Source organism: Formica exsecta, unplaced genomic scaffold, assembly GCF_003651465.1.
Source record: "Formica exsecta isolate Colony F162 unplaced genomic scaffold, ASM365146v1 scaffold138, whole genome shotgun sequence".
Lineage (NCBI taxonomy): Eukaryota > Metazoa > Arthropoda > Insecta > Hymenoptera > Formicidae > Formica > Formica exsecta.
In genome coordinates this window covers 970659-990779 of record NW_021848711.1, presented here as the reverse complement: position 1 = coordinate 990779, position 20121 = coordinate 970659, and the positions used below count along the sequence as shown (strand labels likewise).

General features: G+C 34.6%; 4 protein-coding genes across 4 annotated transcripts in view; 2 read left to right on the top strand and 2 right to left on the bottom strand.

The window, feature by feature from the left end:
- LOC115246001 (protein dead ringer-like) overlaps positions 1-9040 on the top strand; it is a 132334-nt gene extending 123294 nt beyond the window's left edge. Inside the window, exons 5-8 of the mRNA XM_029824546.1 lie at positions 5958-6317; positions 7705-7981; positions 8071-8258; positions 8495-9040. Coding sequence (XP_029680406.1) covers positions 5958-6317; positions 7705-7981; positions 8071-8258; positions 8495-8592 — 923 coding nt within the window. The 3' untranslated portion in view covers positions 8593-9040. The remainder of the gene's footprint in view (positions 1-5957; positions 6318-7704; positions 7982-8070; positions 8259-8494) is intronic.
- A 3437-nt stretch (positions 9041-12477) lies between these two features.
- LOC115246015 (adenosine deaminase-like protein) lies at positions 12478-15114 on the bottom strand. Its single transcript, XM_029824576.1, has 7 exons — positions 14936-15114; positions 14691-14821; positions 14398-14589; positions 14013-14250; positions 13805-13940; positions 13575-13675; positions 12478-13507 (listed from the first exon to the last, which is right to left on the bottom strand). The coding sequence occupies exons 1-7, from the start codon at positions 14972-14974 to the stop codon at positions 13328-13330; spliced, it is 1017 nt and encodes a 338-aa protein (XP_029680436.1). The 5' UTR covers positions 14975-15114; the 3' UTR covers positions 12478-13327.
- A 187-nt stretch (positions 15115-15301) lies between these two features.
- Positions 15302-16597, top strand: LOC115246034 (proteasome assembly chaperone 1). The gene is made up of 5 exons (XM_029824613.1): positions 15302-15604; positions 15712-15791; positions 15865-16028; positions 16113-16305; positions 16411-16597. Exons 1-5 carry the CDS (start codon positions 15507-15509, stop codon positions 16593-16595), a joined length of 720 nt encoding a protein of 239 aa, XP_029680473.1. The 5' UTR covers positions 15302-15506; the 3' UTR covers positions 16596-16597.
- A 117-nt stretch (positions 16598-16714) lies between these two features.
- LOC115246033 (cyclin-K) lies at positions 16715-18754 on the bottom strand. The gene is made up of 7 exons (XM_029824612.1): positions 18472-18754; positions 18243-18374; positions 18062-18167; positions 17890-17947; positions 17637-17809; positions 17409-17555; positions 16715-17312 (listed from the first exon to the last, which is right to left on the bottom strand). Exons 1-7 carry the CDS (start codon positions 18688-18690, stop codon positions 16906-16908), a joined length of 1242 nt encoding a protein of 413 aa, XP_029680472.1. The 5' UTR covers positions 18691-18754; the 3' UTR covers positions 16715-16905.
- Between the last annotated feature and the right edge of the window lie 1367 nt (positions 18755-20121).

Sequence of the window (20121 nt, the reverse complement as noted above, 5' to 3'; positions counted from 1 at the left end):
AGGGAGGGAGGGGAAGAGGAAAGGCACAGAGAAATGCAACAGAAGGGGAAACCATAAGCATTGCTACAAAAGCGCAGCCGTTGAGCGCAACCCTTGGTACGCCTCCCATCGTTCCATTGCGGCAACTCTCCGACAGTTAACTTCGCTAAGACGGATCGTAAATTACGCCAATATTTCCGCGAAATCCTAACAAGATTATAAACCAGATTGTGTAGCGGTTTACATGGCCGCTGCGGCCGTACCGCGCTCCCTATCCACCCTCTCCCCCCTTCCGCCCCCACCACCTTTTCCCCTCGGGACCTTTCTTAATCTTCGTGCCTCTCGACCGAAGAGCCGGAGAGCCGGAGAGTGAGAAGTCGAGTGATGCGAAGAAAAAAAGAAGAGTGAAGAGAAGAGGAAAGAAAGAGAGAGAGGGAGAAAGGGCGGAAGGGTGCGGAGGGAGGAGATCTATTTATAATGCGTTTGCGTCTTTGCAGGGGCCCAGCCGGTGAAGGCAGTAAATGTCACGTGTATTTCATATGAAACTCCACCCCCTCCCAGCTATTCCTCGCAATGCCAATCTCTTTTGCCGGTCTGATAATGCCAAGCGCTAACAAAGTTAACCCGCGCGAGACTCTCTCTCTCTCTCTCTCTTTCTCGTCTCTCGAAAAATCGTTTCTCTTCTCTCCTCCCTTGCCCTTTCTTCGCTTTCTTGCCCCTCATGTGCCGGGTTTTCGGCGTGTTTCATCGTTTCTCGATCTTTACATCGTAAAGGAACGTTGTTCTCTCGTCGAGGTCGAGATTGAGGTGCGGATATGACGGAACTTTTACAAAGGATCACAATACTTATTACTTGATCACAAGATACGTCAGATCGTAAACGGAAAGACGCGATCTTACGCGGTAGCGTGAACCGCAAAACCACAAATTAGCTCGTAAAGCACGCGCTGGAAAGTGTAACACACACGCGTGTCTCGACTCTCAAAAATTTTAAAAATTTATTTGAATTACTTTTTAAAATTCTGACGCGGACATAATATCATTCTGGACGTGTATCGTAGGTTCCCGACTTTGTTTCTTCTCGAGAAAGATATTTGATTTGATGTGGGAAAACAAGTGGAAGTCGGGGCTGGACACCCTTATTTTGGCGAGAAACAGCCAAGCTGCGGGCTGTTGTCTTTCGCAGGGGTATATTTCACCGGCGGCTCGTATTCGATAGATTCCGGGGCCGTCACGCGAGATTCTGGGAAAAACCGTTTCGCGCGTCCGAAACCTCTTTAAAGTACAGTCCATGTGTGTGTATGTGTTAATAAAGGCCTGCGACGTAACCGATCGTTATTAGATCGGGCACTCCCTCGTCCCCGTCGCGCCTATCCGCTCTCATCCTCGCAATAACCCATAAAATGCAACATTTTGTTTCGTATGCCAATTATCCCCTCTACATCTATCCTGCAAGGGGATACATTGCTGCCTAGGCGGATATGGCACCAAAGAGACGCACGCTCGCACGTCTCGGCTTCTTCGATCATATCCTCGTTCAGGAAAACATTAAATTTTTTGAAAAAAATAAATTTCCGAAAGAAAGAATTTTTTGATATTTTATTCATATTATATTCGTATTTCTCGCGTTTAATTTTATCTCTGTGTGCAATGAGAGGTGCATCTTATCATTGTTGTTATTCGCCGGGAAACTTGCGCGCAGAGGGTGGTGTGCTTTTCATCATAAAATCTCACACGTGGGCGGAATCTCATATATGGCGATAATAATACATAGAGACGAATGGCTACTTTGCCTCGTTGAAGGTAGCGTGCGATGGCCATCGTCGCGCGGTACTACTTCGCTACCACTACTCGAGGAGACGAGCCGCGGCGTGGTGCGGCGCGACGGCGGCCGTTATAAAAATAACTGCTGATTGGACGCCCTACCAAGAAAAGTCGTAATCGCAATCCTGAAACGTTCTTTCTCCCCCTTTCCTTTCTCCTCTCTCTTTCTCTCGGTCCGTCCCTCTTCCTTTCTCTTATTTCCCCTTGTACTCTTTCTGCTCTCCTCTCTCTGTCTCTCTCACTGTTTCATCTTCCTCTTGGCAGTCGCTCCCGCTGTTTTACACGGTATATGTCCCACAATTTCATATCGAGAAGCGTAAGGAGGGTAGATTTGTAAATTCCCCAATTTCTCCATCTCCTTTCGATTTTATGGAAATTTAAAATGATTTTGACATTTGTTTTTTTTTTTTCCACTTCTTGAAGTAGATACATCTTTACTTTGAGAAAACGATGCGCGAATTTTATTAGAGTTTTTATACGAGGCCTTTTTAGTTCATGTAGGAAGTTGGTACACAGAACGCACCGCATCGATATAAGGGATGAGAGAGAACGGCGATCGGTCGCCATTTTGTGCAGCTTTTATCGCCGCGCCCTACGTAGGAGCATTAAGCGCGGGTTGCCGGGTTGCGCGTATATCAACAATAATTGCAGGGCCAATAATAAACCCGAAGGGAGCGCGCTCGATAGCCCGAAATTGCTGGTTCCCCTACCTCGGAGCGGCGCGGTTTTATTGCCTCCTCTCTCGTCGGTCAGGAATGGCGGGCAGAGGCCCCCTTCATCGTCCTCGATGGCGGATAAACGATCCTGCGATACGCGGCGCGCCTTCTCCCTTTCTCATTGTCCGTATTCGCGTACACGTGTATCTGTGTGCGTCGCGTATATTCGTATAACGCCGCGCGTTCGGCGAGACGTACGGAATCGTTCGCGAGCTCGTAAAGAGCCCGCAAAGCGGGCTCCGCACGCGCGATACTCGCGAGTATTGCCCTTGTTAACGCCCCGTTAACTCGAACAAACCTCTGGACAAACTCGTAAAATTCACCGACTCCGTGGAAAGCAACCGTCCGGGACGCCACGCGGCGAGAGAGAGTCGATCGAGCTTCGGGAGAGAAGCCGAAATGTCAAAATCAAATACGATGGAAAAAGGTGATGTTGAATTATCGATGCTGACATGTGATACAAATATAAGAATCCACATACATATATATCTTTATTCTCGCGAGATAAAATAATTACGATTTTAATATCCAGATATTGTTACCCCGATTGTTCTTGCCGTGCGAAACTATCTGCGATCTTCTTCTAGACACGCGTCGCCCGCGAATATTTATGCGCGACTCTAAACCTCAGATTACGCCAACTCGTAAAAGCCCGTTTACGTTTACGTACTTTAAAACGCGCGCTATAGTCGCGAGTACTGCTGCTCTTGTTAACACCCCGTTAACTCGTAGCTCGGGCAACCTCGTAAAATTCGACGATCCGACTACCATGGTAGGAGCTCCTCGTACACACGCGTGCGAATTAACCGGAGAATCTCTTCGTATTTGTATATATATGAATAACGCTTTCCGCTTTACGAGAAATATCTCTCGCGATATTACACACTCTTTTACTTATGACTTTGTATAGTAGCGAAGAATAGCGGAGATTAAATCGCCGTATTATCCCATGAATGCGCGTTCTTCTCCCCATTCAAATTTTAGCACACAATAAGCTCCGATATATCGAACAGATATTATCAAAAACAGAGATTGCGTTACCGCAATCTTTGTCAGAGTCGACAAAATACGATCGGTTGTTTACATCGTAGATATTTGTCTGACACGATTCGTAGACGAGAGGTCGTAAAAGACACGCGGGTTATTCGCCTGCGTCCGGCGATAATCTTCGATACAACTACGGTGATAATACGACCGTGTCTCTCGATGCCTCACCGGATTTTCCACTCCGCGCATTCTCATTCTCTACTCCCCTTAATCACTCTCTTCCTCTTTATTTGTTATATCGGAGCGATACTACCTAAGGAAGATCGTAAAAGACTACTTGCGTGATCGTTGCAAATTCATTATTGCTCTTGTTAACGCCCCGCGTCTGGATAAACCTCGTAAAATTCAGCAGTTTTACGCTCGTCGTGCCTTAAAATGCGATCGATCACGCAATGAATAAGAGATGCTAACTACTATAATACTTTATCTCATTTACTATCTGCTTCATCGATTTCGCGAAATTTTGAGATGTTTTTCAGGAATCTCTTTTCCACTCCGCGCATTCTCATTCTCTACTCCCCTTAATCACTCTCTTCCTCTTTATTTGTTATATCGGAGCGATACTCCCTAAGGAAGATCGTAAAAGACTACTTGCGTGATCGTTGCAAATTCATTATTGCTCTTGTTAACGCCCCGCGTCTGGATAAACCTCGTAAAATTCAGCAGTTTTACGCTCGTCGTGCCTTAAAATGCGATCGATCACGCAATGAATAAGAGATGCTACTACTATGATATTTTATCTCATTTACTATCTGCTTCATCGATTTCGCGAAATTTTGAGATGTTTTTCAGGAATCTCTTTAATATTAAAATCTATATTGACATTTTCAAGTATTAATTAATATTGTCACACATGTGTGATGTTAGAACAAAAGGGAGAGGGGGTAAAGATATCGCGAGACCGCGAGCCGACAGTGTTATTACTGTCGGCGAGGAGATAAAACAACTTAGGTGACGAGTTAGACAAGGAGGCGTGTGTGACGTACAGGTGCATCGTCTTAGGCAACGATCCCCCCGCGCGATCCTTCACGCGTAGGACACCTCGGGGCGGGTTGTGACAATCTGGAGAACCGTTGGCACGCGATATATATTCGTTTATATAATACCACATAGCATATCCAGCGCGCGGGCCGACGAAGATTTATTTGCCTTTCGCGCACTGTCTCGTTCCTCTCTCTCTCTCTTCCTCTCTCTTCCGGAGGGGGAAAAGAAGAGACGGACGTCTCTAAATAGAGATTCGTCGACGAGATTCGGAGACGACGACGACGCGAGGCATCCCGTTTATCCGCCTGGGGGTTAGTCTACGAAAGGAAGGAGGAGGACGCGAAAATGCCTGCGAACCGGAGAGGAGAGAAGGGAGGAGACGAAGAGAATGGAGCCGACGCATTATAAGTAGTGCGGGCTAATATGAATTACACGGACGCGATGCTCCCCGCTATAGGGTAAAGGGGGATGGCTCGTGAAAATAACTCCGCGCTTTGTACGCGACAGAACGTCGGCGTCGCGTCGCCTCGCACGCATCCATCATTCCGGCAACCGGCTATCTTTCCTCGACAACGATATGCGTACATGCGCGATGAGAGAATGCGATTTCGGCCCCAAACGAATATTTCTCGCGAGAGAAAGCCTTTATCCGGCAAAAGAAGCGACGCATCGATTAATTCGAACTCTATTAGCTTTTTTAATTATCTCTCTCCATCTCTTTCTCCGGAGATATTAGATTTAGATATATCGTTCTAGACAGAATTCTACGTCTTTAAAACGAGAATGTTAATTTCGAGATCTCTTTATAAGCGAAGCGAACGGTAATACTGGATTTCCGCGCGCAAAGATGTAATTTATTTATCTACCGAATTGCTAAGAGCGAATTTGATTATCGGCCAAAGGAGGGTTCCGCCAACTCGTCCGGACACTTATCGTAAAGTGAGCGGTGATGCGGAGGCGGGTCCAGACCAAAGAGCTAGTTTCGTCCGCGGTCCGCCAGACAATCGTAAAAACCGAAACAATGCCCGCGCGGATTTATAAGCGGTCTGTGTAACGAAAATATGCGTACGCCCGCCTTGAATGTTCAACGTAGCGTAAAGTTCGTTTAGACGGCTAACTCGTATATAATGATAAAGATATAATTTAATTCGAAACACACAATTCGCGTTTTATGAGATTTAAATTTAAATATATCAAGTACAATTTTTTTTTATGGATCGGATAATTTTAAATATAATTAATTTAGATTTCGCCGGTATAATTATACTCACACCTGTCTGCTTTCCTTCCCCCTTCTCACGTAACGAAACATTTTCATCGGCATTGATCTCGCTAATTCTAAAGATTTAATATTGTAATTAATATGGCTGATTATTTATTTATGTTTTGTTTTTCCGAATTTTGTATAAACACACGGTATGCACGTGCTTAATCATGTTTTTGCCGACAGGTATATGAAATATTTGTACCCGTATGAACAACAAAAGGAAAATCTCTCGACCCAGGAGCAACTGCAGACGGCGATCGAGACGAATCGTCGCGAGAGCCGCAGAAGCAATTACACCACTTACGCTACTAACAACGAAAATATGGTAGCGCGAAATCAACATAATTCGCTGCCATCGAATGCGTTGGCACTGCCGATGCCACTTAGCATGGCCCAAATGGATCTCCATGGATCGCAATCGGCGTTCGTAAACGGACACCCGCAGCATCATTCTCATAACTCGCAGCATGTTCCGCCGAACCTAGGACAAGTATCCAATCGTAAGTTTCTTTTCCTTGTTTACCTCTCTCTTTCAAGAAACAACTCTTTTCTCGCAAACGTATTAGGAATATTAAAAATCGCGAATGCCATCTCACTAACATAAAATAACAACCCGATAATGGAAAATAGAAAGAAGAGAGAGAGCGAAAATGAAAAACCGTCCGATGGTATACGAAAGATCGACGGGACGAAATGAAAAAAACGGAAACGGGAGGAGATAGAGTATGGGAGGGTTTATTTTAAATCGGTAGGTAGTGCGCTTCGGGCCTCCCCGGAGATGATGATGCGAGAGAGCGAAGGAGGCGTAATTGATTGTACGATCCTCCGGAAGACAGGCGTTAACGGATGACTCTCGCTAACGAGCATTCCTATTTCCCTACCCTTTCCTCTTCTCTCTCTTTCCACCTCGCCGCCTGGGCTCGACAGCGATCTGGGGATAACGTCGGGGGCTTCGATCGCCCTTCAAGACGTAGCTCCTCCCGTCTTCGATCGCTTCCTTGTTCGGCGAACTTTCCTCCGGTGATATTGTTACTTGCCTGTAAAAATGACAAAGGTTATTGAAGAATATTGATGACTGTTCAGAGATCGAGATATCGTACAATTTTGGGACATACAACGGATATCTGCTATTGCGTTTTAATATAACACGTGTTTGTAAGTTTGTAAACGCGAGTTTGTAAACAAACACAGAAGCTCGTGGACGTGATTTTAACGAATATTGACGCGCACGTCGACAGAATTCATTTGCCTATTGAATTCTGAGCTACTGACAAAATGGCGATTTAAGCAAACAAGTTCTCGATCGTTTTATGCAGCTCATACAGATGTCCGATGGAGCAGTGCCAATAAGCGAATTTCAACGTCTATCTATCTCTCTTTCTTTCCCTCTTTCGCTGCTTTAATTTAATAGATGCTGTTAGACTGTCAGTAAAAAAAAATTTTTGATATTCAACGGTCGTTGTTTGTATATATAAAGCGTGTAGGAATAATACCGAAATTAATGCCAGATTAATCTATGATATTTCAAATTCTTCACGAATATTTATGTAAATCAAAGGTTCACTGAATCTTTTACGTTACTGTAATACTTGCAACGCTATTGGAGAAATAGCAATTTTAAATTCAAAAAAAGTTGTAAATTAATTAATTTTACAATAATACATTTATTCTCTCTATCTCAAAATAATTATTCTCTATAATTGTACAAAACATTTCGGTGTTTTTTAAACATGCTGTATAAGTAAGGTATATAGATCTACGAAGAATCCAAAGAATGTAATTGTCGAGAACGCGTTCGGTAAAGGAACTAATTTTCTACCTCCCCATATCTCTACTTTCTAATTTAATTGCCGTAAATCGCAATTCTAATATATTGTATTTATATAGTTTCAGAATACATGATGAAGATGCTGAGAGATAGAAATACGATTACCAGTAACTCGATAATTCCACAACAGACTGGCAATTCACCACCGACGACGGAAGCACTTAACGCAATTGAATTGTCCAAACTGACTCTATGGAATATATATAACCAAAATAATAACAAAATTTATTCAGCTCAACAATCCTTCCCTTCGTCAACGTCCCACTCGCCATTAGTGCCGGCAACTAGCCCGGAACCGCAAAGGGAAGCCCTGGACCTTGCAAACTCTGCACATAGGTAAACAGAGATTGAGTACATCTCTCGCTTTTAAATAATATGGAGAAGAGTATTTATTTTTTAATGACAAAAAAATATTTTCCAATTAGGTCAGATCCGATATCCTCTCCAAGCGCTAGTAGATCTATTAGTTCACCACAGTCTGGTAACATGAAAAGAGATCAAGATGCTACGGATCTTTCACCTCCAACGTCTAGCAAAAGAATATGTTCCGATGAGGAAAATTTACCCGATAGGGGTAGTAGTATGCGCATTACGCAGATGGTCACCATACGAGGTGAGTTAACTACTTAATATAAAATTTATTACATCTTTAAAATTTATACTACTAAATTCATCATGATACAGATATACATATTATAATTAGTTAAATGTTCGTTTTTTTTTTTTGCTAAGATCAATTCTATGAAATAGAATTTTCGTTTACGAAAAAATAAATCTTAGCTTACAAATTAAACGTACATTATTTGAAAAGAGATTATTTATTTATTAAATAATCTCTTTTTTTCTCAGAGAGTGGACGAAGGGAACTAGCAATTAGCGTGGACCTCGATGGTATATTATACGAAGGCATTTTACCAGCTAAAAACGACGACGCCAGCAGTTCATGAAATAGCGAATCGTAAACGCTTAGGAGACACTAAGTACTTAATTAGATTCTCTCGTGGCCGATTCATGCGGAACAAATCAGCCATGAGAATCTATTGTAATATAAAAAAAAAACGTTCCAACGTTGGTGCACCGCTTAAATCTCTTGGGAGCGATAATATCCAAAAGAGAAAATGTACCGACGAAGAACTATTGTGGAATTATTCACTATTTCAATCATGTTTACAATCTGTTGGGCAACACCGACATACATGAAGCTTATCAAGAATCGTCCAGACTCTTCATGTATTCAGACAATGCAATAATCTCCTATCTTTTTATCGGTGATTTTTTAAATATAACTTTGTGTGTTATGTGATTTTTTTCCAGGATGAATGTCCCGAATGCCCAAAAGACGATATCGTTCCGCTCAGAAACTTATAGTACTGGATAATTCCATAATAGTTTTATTGATAATTTGTAGAAATAAGAATATTTGTAAAAAAAAAGCGAGAAAAAATAAACTGTGTAATTATTTGTACATAATTGATAAACGAAAGATTAAATAAACTGAATTACACAGACTCCTACTTTTATTTTTATTTTTACTTTTATTTTATTATTATTATTGTATCACGGTATGCAATATATATGCAATATACTATAATGATATATCGATCCTTTAATCTCGTACTACATTCATTGAATTATGACAGCATTAGAAATGTGAAATAGCGATTTTTTACGAGTTATGGAAATAAATTAATTTTTTCGTGCATATTATTCGTGCATTTGATATATATAGAATGTCTATAAAATATATCAAATATTTTTCAGTTTCTACATTCTAGATTAATAAATATATATATAGTTACAAATCGCTTATTATAAAGTTTGCTTTCGCCAGAAATAAAAATGAGATCCATGAGATTGAATTATATGTTCGTTTACTAATGCAGAATAATTAAAAAAAACGAAGTTTTGATATACTTTATCAATCTGTACTATCAAACGCAAGTGATAATAAACGAATAAAATTAATGTTATTTGCAAGAGAAAAGTTTACATTTCTCACTTCTAATAACATGCGTCATAATACAATAATTATAGAGAAAAAAAGAATAGTTTAAAATTAATAAATTTATAATGTGATATTAGATACAGATTGATAAATATAACAACTATAAGTGTATATATGAGTATTATTATAAATGATCAAAGAGATTTTTGTGAATAACATACATACATTTTTTCAACGTATTTTGTTTTTATATATAATAAATGTAAAACGAAAAATGTCCTAAGATGTCTTTTTAAATTTTTCGTTTTTTTAATTGTTTGTCATTGCGAAACATCTTTTGGACACTCGATGTTTTTGTCTATAGAATAAGATATATTATTTAAAAAAAAATGTGCATATTCTCTTATTCAGATAATACTGCAATTTAAATTATTCATCTCATGATAATAATAGAATTTTATCATCGAAGTATGTGTAATCAGGATATATAATTACATAACACATAATGTAATCGTTTTTATTCTCTTTTTAAATTAAATTCTATAATAAATCAAACTCTAAATGTATAAATTGAGAAAACTGAATGCACATGTCCAATTCGGCATAGCTTTATAAAAATCAAGTAATTCAGATAAAAATAATGATATATATAATTATTGACATTAAATTACATTTCGTAAATTGCTATCATTTTGAGATTTATTATAGAAGATATTAAATATTGTGAATATTTTAATTGTTATGCTTGATTATAGTTTTTGTTTCTCTCTATTGCTATTATTTTAAATATATCCTAATTTATATTTTTTTCGTATACAAAAATCTGATTATTATGTTAAAAAAGAAAATAGAAATATATCGCTAAAGTTATCGGAGTTAAAGTTGTTATAATCAAATTTTTTTAAATAATAACATCTAAAGTATGTTGCTAAAGTTATTGGAATTAAAATTGGTAAAAAAATTAAATTTTTTTGAAATAATGACACTAGCGATATCTTTTAAATATATGTTTAATATTTTCTAAAATGATTAAAAGCACTTAATCAAATATATTTATGACTATATCAATCACAAATGAAAAATGAGATTCGAATATATAATCAGATAATTAAGTTTTAAGAGAGTGATTTATAAATGTTTGTATATTAAATCATCAAAACTTATATTTATAATGACGGTATTTTCCAACTGAAGTTTGACATCTTTAATCTAATGACATTATCTTCCAACATATTATCTGCCAATTTTATCCGATTAACAAGTGAGAAAATATCAGTCAGTCTCAAAATTTTGATTATCTTACCAAGTAGAATTGACGTGATCATTATTATTAATTTATCTTGAAATTAAAGGATATTTTTGATGTTCTCATTGTTTCATATATATTCATGAGAAATTTCAAAAAGAAACATACATTGAAATAATATTTGGTAATTACCGCAAAAATTGTGAAATCGATTATGTTTAGCAAGATTTTGTATAAGGCACATACAATATTAATTTTTTAATTCGGTTAACATATATATATCCATATCATTGCAGATCTGAATATAGAAAATATATAATGGATTTAGAGTGATATATATATATATATGTGTATATATAAAAATTTGTACGTATGTATGTTGGAAATGTGTACTACCAGCATGAAAAATAATATTACATGAAATTTTTCAAAACATAAAACCCAATGCAAAATATGGATATACATAGATACACATGAGTATTATGTTTCATATATGATATCAAGTATCTTATAAAAAATAGCCATAAAGATCTATATGTAATATTTGCTAATATATATAATACAGTCTCTTAGTCATAATCATATAACCGTGAGCTCTACTTAGCAATGATAAGATACCAGAATCTAAAATAATGACGAAACAATAGCGAAAATCGAATAAGTTTAAGAACTCAAATACAAAAATAGAATATTATTTCCTGAAACTCGATATATGATACTGCAGTGAATAAATTCTGAAAAATACCTACATTTTATATATGAGATAAAGTTTTACCAAAAAAATTGTATAGATTAGATTAAATATTAGCTTTTAAAATTTTAAGTTATGTTAAATTAATAATTAATAATTATGTTTTTATAAGTTTTATGCTTTTTTAAACTGTATTAAGTTATGATTATATTAGCATCGTACTTTTTGTATTAATTTTAATTATAAGGGGAGTTTCCATAACTCGGGCTATAGTATGAGTCAAATTATTTATACAAAGCATATTTTCCTTTATATAATTATTATATTATATATAAATATATATTATAATATATGCATACAGAAAAAAATGTGAAATATTTTTTATTTTTTTATGAAAACACTTTGACTTTATTATTCATATTCAAGTATATGATATATTTGAAATAGAAAATTAAATATCACTCTTTATATGTGCACTGCTGCAGAGATCAATCAATTTTCCCATAACACGCTTCTGTTTTCTGTCAATCTTATATTCTGCTATTTTGGTTGTTGCTCAGTCTAATAAATCTTAGCTATGGATGATTTTAATATCTCATTATCTTAGATATATCTGAAGAGTCAACATAGTTAAAAAGAATTGTCTTTAACGGAACTAAGCAGAGTTAGTTGGATTTTAATATTAACATGTTCACAATTCGAAAAGAGAGAAATCTTCATTTTGTTTCTCTCTCTCCATTCTGCCAAGCCTGTTATATTATGGGAGATCTCTAAATCTAGGTTTATAATATAGAGAGAAACAAAACTACTCTAAATATAAATATCAAATATTTATTCCTATTCAAAATACGTTAGGTACTTGCTACTACCTGAGAAGAAAATGTAGTTACAAAAAATATCTTTTGTATATAAAAATATTATAAATAAATAAATATATATATATATCAATAATAATATTGTCATTACATATTATATAGTATAACATCTATTACTATAAATTGTTACAATGTGATAACAAATAATAATTAAATCACGAAATAACATTGAATCAAATCTTTGTTATTCTTCGTTTTATTTTATCGAGACTCAACGTATGTGTAAATTATTTATAAAAAAAGTTAGGGGACATTAACTGTCTGTAATATTATTGAAGCATCAATGATGAGATGCTCGTAATTGTGTTTTTAGTACCAAGAAAGTTTTAATTCATAGTTTTTGATATAAAATTGTGAAATGCACAATAGAAAAACTAGCAAATAAATACTTTTAAGAATATGATAAGAAATTATATTAAGATCATGAAAAAGCGCGCTAAGCGATTGTTAAGGATATACTATGCGGCGATGTATCCAGTTTCTAGTTATTATTGATTCTTCAATCATTGCAAAAGACATATTATACTTATAGGTACATTATTCGAATAACTATCATAAATATTGTAAATATATAATATGGAGAGAAACAAGATGGCATACTAATAATGTTAAACGAATATATAGTCTTCATATATAAATAAAAAATTAATTATTGTATGTGAATGTATGTAAACACATACAATAGCCGACATTATGAATAAAATTGATGTTACTTTTATATGTATCATCTTGAATATCAGAATAGATGCATTGCATCTCTTTCTTTTTATTAGAAATGTTCTTATTTTAACTGAGAAACTGTCTAAATGTCTCTAAAATATTAATAAAAGAAATACACACATATACAGACACACAGGCACGCATGCGCAGATAATAAAAAAGCATTTGATGTCAGTTAAAACCAAAGCAAAATAAAAAGAACATACTAAATATGAAAACTCTCAATTATCGACGATAAACTTTCTTTTTCTTTTGCATTTGCAAAACTGTATTGCACAGATAACATAGACAATTTTTTAAGCTGTTCTTTTCCGATATTAAAAACAGAGCTTAATAACTGCAATTCCTCTGACAAACATGTGTTGAAAACACCTTTGTCATCGGTCTAAAAAAAATAATGTATGTAATGTTATTGAATTCTCAGGATGTCTTAAACTCTTTTCCATACTCACTCCAATTGTTATAGGATGTCCAGCTTCGTATAAATATTTAAACTGATGAGATGCATAGGATGGTACTGTTTTACATTTCACATTTGACGTCAAGCATAACTCTAAACAAAAAAAAAAAAACACAAAAAAAAAAGAACAAATACTACTGATATCCATGAAAAAAAAAATTATATATATATATGTATAAAAAAATTATAGATTATAATGTAATGTTATCAAAGATCTCTTACCAACAGGAATTTTGGATTCCAATAACATATCAAACAATTGCTGAGAACCTTGCAAGCTAGGATGGATGCAAGTGCAATGTCCCAATCGATTGGGTTTAAATTTTAATATATCATCTATTTCCATTTCATTTGGTACCTATGTATATACATTGTGCATATTATTATATCTATCAATATATGAAGAGATTAATGTATAATTATTATTCACCTCTGCACAATGAGCTGCAATTTTAAGTCCTGCTTTTCTAGACATTTCTAATAATTCTAAAAATGAATAGCTCACAGCTGGATCACCGCTAAGATCGATACCAACAATGTATTCTGGGTATCTCTTCATAAACTCTATCGCAAGATTAATATTTTCTTTTGCAGATTCATAACCTTGTTTCCTATTAATAGATATTAATAGTTTTACAAGAATCTGTGGAAACTGCGATTTGGATGTTCTGTGAATAATATATATCAGACATCAATTTATTAATTTTGCTTCCAGAAAAAAAATCAAAAATATGCCATATAGAAATAGAAATTTAAATTAAGATCTATTATATATGAGCTTTAGTATATATTATGAGATTAGTATACTTATTTACTCGAAAGCTTTTATTATTGCCTCAAGATATTCTGTTTTCGTCATTGAGTCCTTTACAGCACGAGGTGTGCTTCTCAATTCTAAATAAATCACATTGTCCTCGTGAAATTCTTTTATCACATCGCAAGTAGCAATAAATACAGCCTGTGGTGTAATTGTTAGCGCATGTGCTATATCAAATACTTTAAAACATCTGGAAAACAGATATTATTTTTATGTTCTGTTAACATATTATTTATCAAACAAATTACATTAAAATTACAAGATAAGTATAATAATGAGAAATATTCATACTCGCTTAAGGATGAGAAATTAGTGGTATTCATAAAAGCTTGATCACATAGAGCAACATCTGAATCTTGCATTTTGTATAATTTTTGCAGGGTATTCATACTTAATGAACCATTTAAATGTGCATGAAGTTCCTAATAAACGACATTATTTAACTTCAATATATCAAAATATAAAACTATATAAAATATAAAGGAAATCTTTTTCTGTAATTTTAGCGTCGCTTAAACTTGAAGAGAAAAGCGTACCACTTTAGGTAATCTTCGACAGAAATCCTGCATATCCATTATAATGAAACGTTTTCCAATATCTTTTTTCCTCGTACACAACTTTTTAAAAATATTCTATAGTTCTATAAAAGACCAATATTTTCCCGCTACATAAACAACTACAAATCATTCGTATCGCCTCGTACTTTATTACGTTAAAGCTCGTATTAGATTACGCATTGAAAATTGAAGATTGGAGTTTGACTAATCAAAATAAAAGGAACTAAAATTTCTTTGTCCTGATTGGTCAAACTTCAATCTTCAATTTTCAATCTATGGCTGTATCTATATTCAATATATCTATGGCCGAGAGAAACGCACGAATGCGCATGCGCAAAAAGTACAGATAGTTCATCTACAAAGAACAGACAAAATAATTTGTGCTGATCAGGGTATTGTCAAAGTAGGATCAGTACTATCTATCAGTAGGCATTTTGTAATAATGTAAAAAAAAGCATAAAAGACAAGTTCCTGTGATTTAAACAATAATATAAATCATAATTAGATATTGCATTTTTCTTTTTTTTTTCTATAAAGGATTTAATTTAAAATGGCTAGTCATTTTGGGGAAGTAATATTTCCATCATCACGAGCATTTTGGGATGACGAAGACGAATATGAACCAGATGAGAACTTAGAACATTGTCCGTAAGTTTAAATTATGATGCAGACGTATTATTACATAATTGCTGATTATACTTGAGTTTTTGTTATTATTATTGCAAGATAAAATAATACAAAACAATCGGTTTTAGGAAATTACGTGTTAGCTGGTTAAAAAATAAGCCAGAACATATACAAAAATTCATCATAATAGAGGGAGATCCATTAATTCGTAATAATCTCTTTTGAAATATTAGCAATATTTCCTATTGACATGCTTTTAATTAAACTAATTGATGTTTTAGCTTTTGTAAAACAATGTTTATGTCGTAATGCAGAAGAAGTATGCATCATTGAAAATGAAAATCAAAAGAAAGTTTCTGTCATTTATCACATTGATAAACAAATATATTTGTGTATAATTTTACCACAATTTAATACAAAAGATGCAGGGACATTTGTAAACCAGGTAAATTGTTAACTATAATATTCATCTATATTATTTTTTAATATATATTTTAATACTAAAGAATGTGTATCTACATTTTTATAGATATCTGACTTATTATTAACCACAGAGAGCACAATTTCAATAGTGTGCCGTCATGTATCACAGTTTCAGAGTACAGATGTTCCAGAAATTCCATCATTTTTAAGAATGTTGGCTACCAAAAATGCAGATGTTTCCAAGTATAAAATTGAACCATTAGAACAACCAAATATTATATTTGGAGTTGGCGCAGGAGGTTGGTATTTACATAGTATTTACCTAGAGTATATACATAAAATATATATTAGATGTAAAGGACATTCTATGTAAGTTGATGAAATTTGTTATCTGTTTGTTTCAGTTTTGTCTTATGCTGAACTTACAGGCATATCAGCCAAATTATATGTACTATATATCGACAATTTTGTACTGGATTCCAAGTCTGCAGAACCGCTTTTACAAATTTTAACTAATGAAATAGATTGTAAATTACAGCTTCCCAAACTTACAGAAAATTTCTTTAGTAAAGGAAATCTTTACATGTAAAATGTTCTATTTTGTCATCCTTTCCTGTACATAATTTTTAAACTAATTAGATATAAATCGAATATTAATTCTCTTTGATATATATCGATGACAAACAAAAGAAATTATAAAGGAAACAGTTTTGTTCACAGTAGAAAAAAAGTTTATAAGTACATATGTGTAATAACAGTAAATATAAAAGTACAACATATATACAAAATTTACAATTAAACTAATAATATATTCTGCCACTTCTTTTTTTGCCATTAATTAAAATAATAATATTCAAGTCGATACAATTTTTATTGAATGCATAATATATTGCCTTTTGTTATGGCTGCGGCGGATAATAGCTGCGTGGTGGTGCGGTAGGTGGAATTGGATTATTCGCTGGGAAATATGACGCGTTTGTTGGATAGGAATATGGTTGAAAACCAGTTTGATTAGCAGCCGGTGCGGGTGGTGGCGTAGGACGAATGGGAGCGGAGGATCCAATGTGATGCATTGTTGGTACAATATGATTCATTGTATTCACAGGAGGAGGTGGAACTGAAACGTTTGCAGGTGGAAATGCCGGCGGATAACTTGTATTATTAGATGGAGCGAAATTCGTTGGATATGTAGGAAAATGTGTTGTTGAAGTATCTATTGGTTTTATCGTATCCACGATGTCTGTGGTTGGACATCCGTTTGCAGAGATCACTGGTGTTTCTATCTTAGAAGACTTTCCAGGCGTCACTATAGTACAGTCGTCAATCATTTATTAATTTTTAAATATGCGCTAATGCACATTACATACTTTTACCAACTTGACTAAACATATTTACTACTTACCATTTGGTGTATTAGATGCAGATTCTATAGCAGTAGTAGTAACAGGTCGTTCTCTACACACCTCGCTAGATGGTATCATGGGTGGCGAATCTGGTGGTTTTGTGTTATTAGCTTGTGAATATAAATCCAAAACTTGATGACAAATATCTAGAAATATACAACATATTAAACTATATAATTTTAGTAATAACGACAAAATACTTTAAAATCAAAATTTTATAAATCTACCTTCTAAAAGATCCATAGTTACATCTTCAACAAACATATCCCACCAGCGTAAATGCTTGGACTGTCTTCCAACCCAGTCCACCACTTCAAACTTACTTAGCTTTCCTGCCAAGTACATTAGAGCAACAGCTATTATTTCTGGTTCCCATTGTAACGACAGAGTGGTACATAAACTATAAGAGAATATAAATCATTCTTATCATGTCAAATATTAGAATACCGAATAATAATTCATTATAAAATTATTATATACCTATCATTAACAAATGTCCAAGCCATTTGAACCATCTTTTGCAGTTTGTTTTTATCACCTACATAAGAAGAAAAAATTGTTTTAGAAATATCCGCAAATTTCAATTTCATTAGCAGAATCTATTGCTAATGTGTTCCGTACAATTTTATAATATACACAATATATAGATTACCTTTAAGACACTTGGCATATTTCAATAAATAGCTATATGGGTGTTCAACTTGCAGATCAAATTTAATAGTTTGCAACAAAATTCTTTCCAAAGTTAAGACTTCTTCCTGTCAATAATAATTAAATATTTATATACTTTTGCTGATAGAATACAGTATTTTTTTTTACGATAAATAACTTACTTTAGGATCTTCTCCAAATGTCATAAACTTTTGTTCGGACACTAAAGTCTTAGCCGTTCGTATAATATCCTTACATTTTTTTGGCGTTTCTTCAACTTTGCCAGCTAAGAGTAAACAGCAACAAGCTGTTACCTATATACCGCAGTAATACAATTAGTACACGATACAATTTAAGATTGTTCACATATATATATATATATATATATATGTCACTTGCAAATGTACTTACATATCGTGGAAAGTTTTTAAATGAATGAAACATGTAGAATCGGTGGAAATAAACGACACCCGTTGCCATTGTATTATAACCTAAATCCATTTTTGTACCAGTGTCAATTATGAAACGTGCACCTTCTTTTCGATATCTACATTCTGTCTCGTAATCGATACCATCCTGAATAGACGGTGTATTGCGTAGCTCCTTCTTTTCATAGTACCAGCACGGCATGATTAAATCACTTCCAATGTAGGAGACTTCAATGTATATTAATAGCAGAGAGAAACCTGAGAGGGGCCACGCCGCCGTTTTTCCTGTAACGCTTTCTCTAGTTAATAAGCATATATCCATTATTAATTAGAAATTAAAATCTAAATAGTTATATTTGAATTTTTTTTATATACGTATAGTTAATATTATTATTAACTATTCGATATTTTACATTTTGTATTATGTGCGTAATACGCATACGTTTATCTTCTTGGTGCCTATATTATAATTATGGTTCTTTATTGGGTGAGTTTAAAAAGTGAGCGCGATTCAATAATAGATTACCCAGTAAATGCTAGATATTCCTGAAATATTCCATTCGTATTCCAAAAGTTCCGTATATACCGAAATAGTAGAGAAATGTTCACAGAACGTTCAAATAATCGTGAAATATTCAGAATATTCTATGAACACTACTTGTATGAGCAATAAGGAATATTCAGTGTACATTTTGATATATGTATGGAACATACACAAAATATTCCATAGAATATTAATGGAACCCTCTTGGATCAATCTTATCGGACATTAATGAAAACCGACGTACGCACGCATCTCATTACCTGCGCGCGCAGCGACTACGTCTGTGATTGGCTGACTCTTGCGTTCACGCGTGCGTAAGCCCATATTGCATGCATATCAGGAACTGATTGACTGAGCATGTGCATGTGAGAGGAATTGATGCCGATATTGCCGGTATTGCCGGTATTATTTGCGTTTCGTATTCAGTGTCGAGGTCGTAGGCCGTACAATTAAGAAAAAGAAGAAGAGTCTTAACTACAGGGCGAGACGGATGTCTCGTGGCATCTTTTGTATACTGAACGCAGCCATTACGTGACTATTACACGTTATTTGTCTGTACGGTGGTTCGTACCTTGAAGAAGTATCAAATTTATTTTATATTGTCTTATATTTATAATCTTTGAATAAATGAATCATATTCATAAATGAATACCATCTAAATAATTTATAAAACCCTTTCTTAAAATAATCTTTACTGTATAATATATCACTCTGAATATATGATGGAATATACATGGGATATGTTCCGAATGTTTTTCAAGCATGTCCTGAGAATATTTTTGGAATATTCAAAATATGGATAAAAAATGGAACATTTCGCGCTTATCTGAATATTCCTTGTACATTCTGTAAATATTCCGGAATGTTTTGGAATATTCTTCGGATGTTAATTTTGGATCATAGGAACATTTTATAAATATTCCAGGAATATCTAGCGTTTACTGGGACAGAACGCAATCTTAATTTATATTTAAATTTTAGAATTTGTTCCTTTTAACGTATGAAAAATATCCCTAACATATCCTATAGAAATCCTTAAGATGTTCCACAGGATCTCCCTGGATTCTCCAGAGGCTAGTCTACGGCTAT